The following is an 11,707-nucleotide window of genomic DNA, read 5'->3' on the forward strand; positions in this document are numbered from 1 at the left end:
CCACTGGCTAGACTCCGATCAAATCAAACTATTCATATTTTCGAAGAAATGCGCAAAGCAACAATATGCTATCAAAGCTACACTTGAAATTGTCAAGTCTTTCAAAGATTGCTAAGGGCGTTTAGTAACCAAGCTCCCTTGCGTCTCAAGCAACACAGCTTACGCCACACCGTTAATCGACAGGTCACTGCATATTCCGAGACCCAATTGTAGCATACCTTTGAAAGGCAGTCCTCATGATGCAGTTCATCTGATGAGAACTGAAAGAAACTATGTAGTACACGAGTTTCATTCGCACGTCTGTACTACGTTGGGAAGACAACAGCCGGTCAACATTTGAGATCCCGAAGACAGCGAGTGTATATTCATTACAAGATAAGGATTTCGTCGCTGCCATCTTCAAGTGTTACATTTTCGGGTATAATTGCAAGTGAGGACGTTTCCAGTTTCCTTGGGCCTGTTCTCCCAGTCACCACTATTTTCTGTTGTTATTGTGTACTCTTGGTCGTGTCGTTGTGGCCTATCTTCTCTACTCTTCAACTAAAGCAGTTTAGTCCTGCCTTCCATTCTTCTGATATCTTGGCGTAACGCTCTGCAAACTACCCACATTCAGCTGGAGAAGCACCGATTCAGCCGGCCAATTCCGTGCGTCCCTGTTTCTGGTATTGGAATGGATCTACGAATTTTCCTCGCCGTGTTCTTCGTGAGCAAAGTTAGTGCAACAAACATTTCTGGTCTCTATCAAAGCCCTGTGGACTTTGATTGGGACCCCAAAGATCCCCCTCTGTGGACTATCCGTCCTGAGGATCGTTGGGCGTTTTTCGACAACAAGACCGCTTTCCTTGAGAAACGTTCTGGAGACCCCTGCTCGAGCAGAGATCACCATGCTCTAAAAATGTATCACCAGTACTTCGAAGCAGATTGTAAGGCAAAGTATCACATCCAATCAGACGGCACATGCGAAAGATGGTCGGATATTGAGACAAAATGCGGCAGCTTTTGTCAAATTCGTTAGTATCAATCCAACATGCCTTTGAGATTCTGAGAATAGCAAGTGGCTGACTCTGGTGTGCGTAGGCACATACTTCGAATGGGCCGAGGAACGACCATTCCCCCATTCTGATTGTCACGCACCAGTCGAGTGTTCCATGAAAGAAAGTGAATCAACATCCGTTGGTTGGAGTGTCAGCGTCACCCCGAAAGTCGGCAAGCTATTCAAGGCTGGAATATCTGGCGGATGGTCAGAGAGTTGGAGCACTGCGTACGGTCGCACCTGGACCGTCAAGTTGGATAAAGGCCAGTGTGGCTACTTTACGTTTGTTCCCGTGAGGAAGGTGGTCTGGTAAGACATTTGAACTTTTCAATATCTGACTGATCTCCACTAAACAGTCTATTCAGTGGTACATTGTCAATGTGTGTCGAGAGATCGATGTCCCTCCCTGGGCCTCCTTGGTTTAAAGCTTGGTGCGACAAGGGGAAAGACGAAACAGAACACCAAGGGAATGCTTGCATTGATGAGTTGTGGCTGATCAACGGCGAGTCCGGCAAACAGGTTCCGGATGGTGCCATCATATTTGTCTACACTGACTGTCGAACGCGCGAGCCTCTGCCTATGGACAAACAGGATCCTATCTACTCTTCCCCTGGTGTTGCTCTCGATGGTAAAACCATTGATAGCATTCAACAAGCCTGGGTTTGGAACTCGTGCGAGATTGTCGATATTGAAGGGTCAGGTAACAAAAAGTTGATCATTAGAGGTTCGGGTTTTCCCGATGAAAAGATTGGAGAGAACGGGGACGCTTTAACAAGGGATGTTGTGAAGAAGTGCGATATCTACGTGGCTATGGGAGCTTACCTACCCAAAGACGTCAAATTCGATTTCTATGAAAGAGGTAGGCCAGACGATTCACCCAGGGATCGAGGGGCTACATGGCAATACACAGCGACCGTCCATCCAAATACCAGACCGGGTTGCATCGGAGAGTTCCTGATGGATATTGGAGCCACAAGGCAGGACAAATGTATTGGAGAAGCAGTGCCTCGGGAGAAGAGAGGGACTGAAGGGGATGTAAAGCAACACTCATGGGTCGCGTAGCTGAGTAATTGATGACCTATCCATCTTTTGGAATCTTCATTTCACGGGTGATTTTGACACTCAAGATACCGAGCAGTATTTGATTCTCAGACAAGGGTCTGAAGCTGGTTTCCTTTGCCCATGGCAGTGTTAGTAAAAATGTGAGGGCTCTGGACCGGTTGGGCGTTTGAATTGTATGTCTACCGTCTTAACTTAGGCGGGCTTGTTTATCTGAGTTGATGCCGGCCGCTACCTGTGTATGGCTGAGGGACACCTTGATGACTAGCCCATTCATAACGTCCATCTAAGTTGGAAATCAACACAAAGTACCTCCAGCGACCTTTCGCAATTCGCAACCAGATGTATAGATCTGCAATCACAATCTCCCCAAAGAACCTTTACCAACGGTCGGACTGGATGTAATCTGAATGTTAAGGTTCTAATTTGACGCTTAATACGAGTTATGTGAGAAGCACTGCCGAAATCTCCTTCGATAGTGATAATTTCTGAAGCTGACATTATAACGTGTATTAGAAGAGGACTTTGAGACCAAGCCTCTCCTTCTGATGTCTGCAGGCACCCAACATGTGGCACAGAAACTGAATCACACTTGCCCTCACTCATGCGGCCTCTTTGACAAATTTGCATGTGGAAGTGCTGGCTTAAAATGGAGCCGCAGGCCTAGTCAATATGCTGTGTTTGTTGCATTTAATGTCAAGTCCAAGTCTATCGCGAAAATCTTGAGTTTGGGTTTGAGTTCGCCTGCGAGGTTGGTTTCGCGAGTTACCTCCAAAAGCCAGTGAAGATCCACTGGACCTGTTGCCATCACGGTTGCTGATTTTCTTTCAAAGTTTTCTCCACTTCACACCATTCGAGTATAAACTGCTAGCGGTGCGAGAATTCCATGCCGTCGTTTCTTCAGACAAGACTCCCCTACCCTCTTCTTGCTCGATACATTGTGGTTCAAGAATCGACATGGATACGGCAAGGCTCACCGAGGCAACTTTTGCCCTCCTACCTTCAGAGCTTCTCAGTATGATCGGCGATTTCCTCGACAACATCCACGACCTTTCAAACCTCGCTCGTGTGAGCCAACCGTTCTACCGCGCCTTCAATCGTTTGCTGTATAAGGCCGCCGTCGAGGACCACCATCCAGGCCCGACGATTGAAGCAGCGAGCAACGGGAACCTCGGAGCTCTAAAGCTCGCAGCTGAACACGGCGCCAATCTTGACTACTATCAGGTTAAGCCGCTCACAGCAGATGAAAAGTTGGCGAAGGGTATTCCATACCAATTATCTCCGCGCGCCCGCTGGGGAGCACCCCTCCACTTCGCCATTATCTATGGCCATCAGCATGTCGTTGAATGGTTGATCTCCAAAGGCGTCGACATCGAGGCTCCGGCGCGACTTTATTGCGGGTGCGTGAGCCCCTGGAACGACATTTCTCCTTACCACGAAACCTATCGTACGGACTACGACAAAGGTGTCATGGTCTGGACCCCGTTACATTACGCCATTTGCCATAGGCAGACCGACATCGCGCACCTGCTTTCGGCTGGTTCGTCGCCACTTTGTATGGTTCCTCCGCAGCCAGCGTCATGGCCACCCGAACTGAAAATGCTTGAGGAGCTATATTGTGATTGCTCGACAAGAATTCGTCACATACTTATGGATCATTCTTATCGGAAGGACACTTGTGCTATTTATTGGGGAAGAAATGTTTTCACCACAGCACTTGATACAGCAGTGGCTTCCGGAAACAAGTCAATTGCCACGCGACTCATAAAGGATCTCGGGATGGATCCAAACCGCTTGGGGGGCACGGCCCACAACAGCGTTTTCCAATATGCGGCAACATGTGATGATGTGTCAATGATTGACCATCTGGTCTCATTTGGGGCTGATTCGAGGCTGCTTCTCAAAACAGACTGGCGCCATATCCAGTTCCCTATTTATATCGCTTTTCGCATGCACCATGCATCCGCAGCTCTCAAGTGGGTGGAAGGTGGCACGCCGATTTGGTCACGGGAGGAAGTGTGGGATAGTGACATCGACTCTTTCGAAAAGGTCGAGACGCCGATTGCTCTCTTGACCAAGGTACTCGCAGGCTGGGGTTAACAAATACAGATTGCCTGATCAGAACAATGGAACTTTTGAGAGTACAAGGAGCTTGGAAGGATGCCCGAGAACAAAATGGAAGAATTTCCACCGAGGAAAAGAGCTCCTGGACCCTTGCTGGTACAACTGTGAAGGGTGAGAAGTGTTCAGAGCTCTCTGGTCAATGGAACAAGCTCGGATCCGACGAGTTGAAGATTATCCCGTCCAAGTGTTGGCACATCTTCAAAAAGATCAGGTGGGAGAATGATCTTGGATTGATGGTATAGGACTTCTGGGAGGACCATTTGGAATTCACACAATACACGAAAACTCCTCGTGTATGGACATCAGAGCCTAAGGCGGATATCGAAGGGATCAGATAGATAGTGGTTTACGGCTGGCAATCTCTGGCAACCAGACGTCCAGATCTGCAATCACACCTTCAACCGAAGAACCTTCAACAACGGAATTGTTCCAGCATAACGTGACCGTGATCTCTCCCCCAACGACACCCGCCATGTTGGCACTGAATCCAGGACCCAAGACTGACGCTGACTGGGAGAACACCGCCCGGGTCATGTTCCAGCTCCCACTTCCTCCGTTGATGGCGCCCAAGTTGCTGAGCTCCCAGCTGTTGCTTCGTTCCTGACCATTCTTCTGGCGGAAGAAGTGGTGAAAGTCCCCTACGTATTTCAGCATGGATCCTGGGTCGTCGTGTGGCAGACTCGCGAGCTTGTCGTTCATGGTAGACTTGACGGAGGCGGCGACCTTCCAGATGGCATCTTCGTATTCTGTGCCTGACGATGATCGGAGCTTGGTGACGAGAGCAGGCGGGATTGGATGGTCTCCTGATGTCACGAGCACGAGCATCTGGTTCTTTGCGTCAAAGTCTGAACCGGCGGGCAGGTACCGCCTCAGACTGATGGGGGAACAGGGCTCAAACGTCGGTGCCTCGGACTCTGGGATCCGTCGGGATGCGGATGCGACAATGAGGGCATGAAGTAGCGGTGTCAGCGTAACAGAATGGCTTCGTGCCACGACGAGCAGCTTCGTCGCAAGCGCTGGAGGAATCCGCAAAATGTGGGTGCTGGTCTCGTTTGGCTGCGCAAGATCGATCGGGCGCGCTTTCCACGGTCGAATAGCGGGTTTGCTCTTCAGCCACGAAGGGCCAAAGGCGTCCCAAAGAGTGGCCAGGAAGAATGTCCAGCTAAGTCGCGAGCTGACGAGTTCATGTTGCGGTGGCGGTAGCACAGGCGGTTCTGGAAATGCGATCGTCTTTCCTTCCAGGCCTGGAATGTCTTTCATGGGGTTGCCCAGCGCTTCGAGGAGTCTTTGATGGAAGATGGAGCCGCTGGTGCCGTCGCTAATGGCATGGTGGAAAGCGTAGACGATCTCAACCTCGGATGGCGTCTCTTCGCCATTGAAAATTGGGATGATGGAGACCCTCCACGGTGGGCGCTGCTCGATATCTGGCCATAGCTGGGAATGCTGGTATGAGAGATGTTTGCTCAGGGTGGCGTCCACTTCGTCTGGCCGCGATGACCCGAACAATTGGATATGTTCCGACAGATCGACACGTGGGATATGAACAAAGCTTGTGCTTTGTTTGTCTTGATCGATGATTCCAACCCGCAACATGGGCTGCTCCAGGACGACTTGTGCAACAGCCCGCTGAAGAGTGTCTCTCAGGGTGGCATTGTCAGTGCCAGGTGGGACCGCGTACCGGCCCGTGACGGAGACAGAGTGATAGAAATTCAGAGAGTGGCGTGCCGTGGAGTATTTCTCCCTGTAGTAGCAGACGTCAGAGGCTTTCGCAATGCATCGGATATGTCTGCGGCGCCTACATGTAGCCACATGGTCGGGCCACTGTGGGTTGAGGCTTCATGGCTGGCAACGTGGAGCGGTCTTTCAAGCTCTCAAGTTGCAGACAATGGCGGTTGGACCCTGAGTTGTATTGCTAAAAATGAACAGCAGGGAGGTTGAGTCGCGATTGGTCCAAGCTCACGCAGTGTCAACAAAAACAGGCGTGGACATCCCTCCATTTTATCGCGCTGGTGAGCACAAAGCTCTTGTGCACGGGCATTGTTGATGCAAGGGGTCCCCGACTGAGAGAGGCATAGCTTCCTGTTGTGCCGTCTTCATATTGATCCTGATGCAGGGGGCAGTCGGCCTCTGGGTCTCTCATGACGCGCAATCTTCCAGTGTTCGCTTGAGATATGAGCTGCAATGAGTTGTGGAGGCCTCTCCTTTCCAGCTGAAGACTGGGGCATTGCCATGGTTTACAGACATGGTTCGGATCCTACGGAACAAAGAAGGAAAAGGCAGCCGTTGCAGAAGCTAAACAGAAAAAAAACCAAACGGTCATGGCGTTTCTCAACGGTTTGCACCGTTTTGAAAATCGGCCATCAGGGTCCAGAACCCAGGAACCGCATGCACGAGCCCCACTTGCGCCGGCAGCTTCCGATTAGTCATTTCCGAAATGGTTCTTCCGCGCCGATATTTGGGAGGGGCCGTGTGGGGTTTAGCTCAAGGAGGAAAGAGGTCCCACGGTGGCCCACGCCTGCCCAGGGGAGCACCCCCCGGTCGCTGCTTAGTGGGAGACGCGGTTCATCACTTTCGCTCTCCGTCCCAAATTATTAACCTTCTCCTTTTGCGCGATCAATATTCCCCTGATGACTGCGAATCGCCGAGACGAACATGACGTCGACCGAATCATAGCATACCCGCGACTCGATTTTTGATCTTTCACGTCGCGTCAACTGTGTTTGACGCGACTTGTCGCTGAATCGCATCGCATCGCAAAACCATGCAGCTTCCCGCTGAAAACCATTGACGCCTTACACCACCAAAAACTAACGAACGTGGTCCCAAGATTTACCCGCCATGGACCACGATACAGCCGCCCCGGGTCAGTTAGGGGCGCGACCGAACCGCCGTGTTTCGACCCAATTGACTATCGACCAAGAGGGCCGCAAGCCGCTGTTCTCCAAGCCGTCGCGCGAGACGCTCAATCCAAGAGACACTGCCCCGGCAGCGTCAGGAACAACAAACCGTTATGGCTTCTCCCCCACGAACGCGCGCCCACCTTCTCGCGCAGCTGGCATTCCCCGACCTCCAAGCTCTGCTTCTATGCGACCACCTTCACGAGCTGCTGCTGCCGCCATCCCCCGACCCTCAAGTTCGATGTCCCAGACGCCGTCAGTCGGTTCCAACCATTCGGCCGATGTTGCTTCGCCAGGATCCCGACTTCCCCGCCCCAAATCTACAATCGGAGTCTTCGCCAAGGGCAAAATTCCTTCCGTAGCAGATGTTTGGGCGTTGGCGGGAGAAGAAGACCGACCAAGCCCCAGCCCTCTCGAGAGAACGCGCAGAACGTCTCCTGCTGTCGACGCTTCCCCGAGCCCTGCGCCCCGCCCTTTCCATAACAGACAGGTCGCTGAAGAGGCCAAAGTTCGACAGAACCTTAACAAGGAACCCAACGACTTCGGCCGTAGCCGACCTCTCTCCAGGTTGTCCAGCGACTCACTGCGCGACAGCTACGTCGGCCGCTATGGTGGATACAGCGGAAGCCCAGCGTCGCAGAGCGGCTCTAGCTCCGGCAGCTTCACCCGACGACTGAGCCAGTACGAACGCGAGATGGCCGAGTCGCCCAGCGCTGCCCGCCAGCCAGAAAACCTCTTCGGCAACACGAGAGTCGGGCCATACATCGCGGACACCGGTCGAACACTAGCAAGGAAGACGAGCAACAGCAGCCTGAACGGTGGCCCCGGGCTTGGGAGGCGCACGAGTAACAGCAGCCTGAACGGAGGCCAGACACTCGGGAAGCGAACGAGCAACTCGAGCTTGAATGGCACCAGCCCAAACCTGGGTAGGAAGACAAGCTACGGTAGTTTGGGTAGCAGCCCTGGTGCTAGGGCATTTGCCAAGAGCTCAGTCCCGGAAGGTTGGATCAAGCATCTTCTCGATGAGGACGACAAGGGCATCAAGAGAACACCCAAACCGGACTGGGAAGTTGCTGCCAATACGCCACTGCCTTCCGTTGAAGCACTCGAACCGACGCCCCCAACTTCGCGGCCGGGCTCCACGAACCCTGAGGCGCGATCGCCGGAGAAGAGCTTCGCATGGCAGCTGGATGCCGACTTCACTGCCGGAGACCTTCAGATCTCGGACAGCCCGCGCATTAGAATTAGCGGCTCTGGATACGACGATGCCTCCAATCGACGATTCTCCAACGGCAGCGCATACGCAGAAGAGCCCGAATCAAGCCCTTTCCGGAGGGAAGCATCTGCCGGACCTCTCTCATCACGGGCAGCGCGGACCAACAGTAAGATTGACGAGATTCGCCAACGTGAAGAGAAGGCAAACGAGCAGTTGGCAGAGCTGCGCAGGAGCCAATCGAGGGGAAGGAACACCCGACTGGAGGAGATTCGTGAGAGAGAGGCTGAGGCTGAGGAGGAGCTGGCCAAGACGAAGGCCCAGACACGCTCATACTACCCTACACCCGACGAGGATGATCTCGCACCGCCTGTCAGGGAATATCCCCGACCGAAAAACTCCAAACTCGACACTATCCGAGCGCGAGAGGCAGAATTTGTGTCGAAGAAGGCTTTGGCTGAAAGCCGCTTGGAAGAGATTCGAGAGCGGAACTCAATGTCCAGAGAGTTCTCGCCAGAGGCCGAACGAGTCGACAAAGAATCAACACCTATCCGAGAGAGCAAGAGAGAAGCCTGGCAGCCTACGAAACAGGACGAAGGCGAACACATTGCAAACACCCCTGTCACTATTTACAAAAATGCCGGCGCGCCCAGAGAGACGAAGCCGGAGGCGAAAGTGGCGAGCCAGACGTCGCCCGGCCGACCTCAATTACAGCACACCCGAACAGACTCAAGAGATCTGCTGCAAAGGCTCGCCAGAGCTGCTAGCAGTAGCCCAGCTGGAAGCCCAGCGCCCGAGACGGTCAAGCCTCAAGCAGCCGCCGACGAAAAGACCGAGAAAGATACCCCACCGCCGAACACCATCAAGCACGAGGAGGAGAGACCAACTTCACGGACGGTGAACCCGGCTAGGACCATCGAGAGACTTCGAGAGGGTTTTGCGGAGGATCTTGAGCGCAACTCTCAGGACAGGCTTACGGCGCGAGAGCCGCAGGAGGCCATCAAGAAAGTGGTCGCCGAGCCGTTGGCCAAGGAGAAACAGACGACAGAGGTGGCCGAGGAAAAGGAGACAAAGGATCAGCCATCCGTCAAGACAGCACCGGTCGAGGAGGTGCCGAAGAAGACAGAGGATCTGAAGAAGGCCGAGGAACCCGCCAGAAAGTCATACGTCCCTCGCCGCAGAAGCGAAGATCGTCCCAAGACGTCGGATTCGGAAAAGGCAGAAGTCACGAGACGTAACCGCAACGACACTCCGAAGAAGCTGGACCCAACTCCCAAGTTGGATGAGGCCTCAAGCAGCTCAAAAGACGAGCCCAAAACCATTGAGGCTGAGCGGCCAGTGTCTGCTGGTCTGCGCCGTGTACGGCGCCAACGCTCGACTGAATCTTCTAAGGACAGCAGGAAGAGCATGGCGTCCTCCGATGGCGATCCGACAGATCGCATCGAGCAGGAGATCATGCTGTTTGCGCCCACAGACGGCCAATCTGAACGTGGCTCTACCAGACCGCCATCGATCGAGCCTGATTCTGAGGAGGATAAGGACCTCCTCGCTGAGGAAACTCCTCGCCCGGTCAAGACGGATCCACTTTCTCTCCCTACCCCAAAGGTTACAGGCGCATACGTAGACACTCCCGCAACGGTTCGGGTCGAAAAGGTACAGGAGAAGGAGCTCAAGCCAGCCATCAAGTCTGAAGCCAGACCTTCTACGAGCCATGGCCGAGCATCAAGCAGACGAAACTCCCGCGCTTCTTTGAGAGGGCGATCAATCTCCAATGCCAACGCATCCGAATCCGAATCGAGCGAGCAGAAGGAGCAAGACACCGCAGGCACGACCACGACCTCTGTGCTCCGCCGGCGCAAATCCACATCTAGACCTCGACGACCATTGATGAACTCGGTGAAGCCACCCACCGTGAAGGACGACCTTTTGGAGCTTCAGCGCCGCCATCAAATCGAGGACTCGACTTTGGATGACTTGGAGGAAATGTTTAACTTGCAGAAGCCTCTGCCCCCCGATTTTGAGACCGAGGAGACCGTGGAGAGCATGCTTGACGAGATTTACGAGAAGCGTGAGGAAATTGCGAACAGTGCCAACCTGAGCAGTGACGAACGTGATCACACGATGCAGCAGATCGACAGAATGACCAAGACCCTCACGGATGGGCTTCGAAGCATTCGCTCAGCCAAGCAGGGTATCGAACGCCTGGAGGACAAGGTGTCTCACGCCGACCCCTCGTACAACGAGAACAAGATCAGCGAGATGGAGAAGATGATCGCGATGGTACAAGATCAGCAGGCAAAGGGAACTGCATTCCAGCAATCCACCGCCACTCAGAAGACTGCCGACCACACCAGCATCTCTTCCGATGAGAAGGTCAACGTCATTCAGCTTCCCATCCCCCAACTCATGCACCGCAACCCTCTCCGCATCACCTTCCTCGGCTTGCTCGTCATCATCAGCGCAGTGTGGTACGCCGCCGAGTCGGCCATGTGCGAGCTTTACTGCCGCCCGACGACATGCTCATCGACGCCTTGCGTCTGGTCGGCCACGGATCCTACCTGGGGCTATGCCATTCCTGTCAAGATGGACGAGTGGACCACCAACGGCTGGGGTCGCCAAGTCGCCAACCAGCTCGCTGAAGATGCCTCAGACCTCTTGGCCGATCTCGAGGACTACCTTACCGGCACGGACATCGCGACCATCGACATTCGAACGCTCGATTTCTGGGACAAGCGCCAGCTTCGTCGCCGTCTGCGCAAGAAGGGGCTCGTCAAGCGGCCGGAGGAATCGCCGGAGGACAAGGCGAGATGGGATGCATGGCACGAGGCGCGCGTGGCAAGGGAGAGAGTGCAGGACGCGAGGGAGATGGGGTACGATATCAGCGACGAGGAAGAGAGCATGGGCGGAGACGAGAGGGTGTGAGGATGTAATTACACGCGCCCTCTGGCTGTGGTTGTACTATACATTGTGTAAATAACACGAAATAGCTTGCTTTCGCGGGATAGCATGCTGGATAGGGCCTTGAGGAGGGGAGAACTCCTTTGGTAATTAAATCATTGCAATCATGCTGCTTTGTCGTTCTCGTGTGTTTCACGTTGGTCTTTGATGGGTTTGTCTAGACCTTTGTTGGGGCGAGCTGAGTACCTTCATGCAACCATGTTCGTCCGGTGGTGTAGTACAGCCACCCACCCACATTGCTGAAAGATCATATCGGCGCTGTCATATAGCGACGATGAAACTCAGGCTAGCGATCTCCTGGCGGACTACGGCGTCTTCTCATTCCCGAAGCCATGGTAACGGGTCCTCTTGGCTTGCGACGATGCCGTCGATCGGCGGTGTGCGGCGCCCCGGTCCCAGTCGGCTCGGTATCCCACCGCCAAG

At 53.7% G+C, this 11,707-nt stretch overlaps 3 protein-coding genes across 3 annotated transcripts; 2 read left to right on the forward strand and 1 right to left on the reverse strand.

Moving 5' to 3' along the window:
• Positions 1 to 3,049: 3,049 nt before the first annotated feature.
• On the forward strand, positions 3,050 to 4,458 carry CGCA056_v011088 (uncharacterized protein; the record flags this gene model as incomplete). The annotated part of the gene is made up of 2 exons (XM_037326335.1): positions 3,050 to 3,632; positions 4,202 to 4,458. The coding sequence occupies 2 exons, from the start codon at positions 3,050 to 3,052 to the stop codon at positions 4,456 to 4,458; spliced, it is 840 nt and encodes a 279-aa protein (XP_037175774.1).
• Positions 4,459 to 4,546: 88 nt separating this feature from the next.
• On the reverse strand, positions 4,547 to 6,056 carry FCK4-0 (putative alcohol acetyltransferase FCK4; the record flags this gene model as incomplete). Its single annotated transcript, XM_037326336.1, has 2 exons — positions 4,547 to 5,957; positions 6,016 to 6,056. 2 exons carry the CDS (start codon positions 6,054 to 6,056, stop codon positions 4,547 to 4,549), a joined length of 1,452 nt encoding a protein of 483 aa, XP_037175773.1.
• Positions 6,057 to 7,054: 998 nt separating this feature from the next.
• On the forward strand, positions 7,055 to 11,248 carry CGCA056_v011090 (uncharacterized protein; the record flags this gene model as incomplete). Its single annotated transcript, XM_037326337.1, has 1 exon — positions 7,055 to 11,248. One exon carries the CDS (start codon positions 7,055 to 7,057, stop codon positions 11,246 to 11,248), a length of 4,194 nt encoding a protein of 1,397 aa, XP_037175941.1.
• Positions 11,249 to 11,707: the final 459 nt, after the last annotated feature.

This window comes from Colletotrichum aenigma (genome assembly GCF_013390185.1).
Source record: "Colletotrichum aenigma strain Cg56 chromosome Unknown KSG_Cg56_contig07, whole genome shotgun sequence".
NCBI classification, from domain to species: Eukaryota; Fungi; Ascomycota; class Sordariomycetes; order Glomerellales; family Glomerellaceae; genus Colletotrichum; species Colletotrichum aenigma.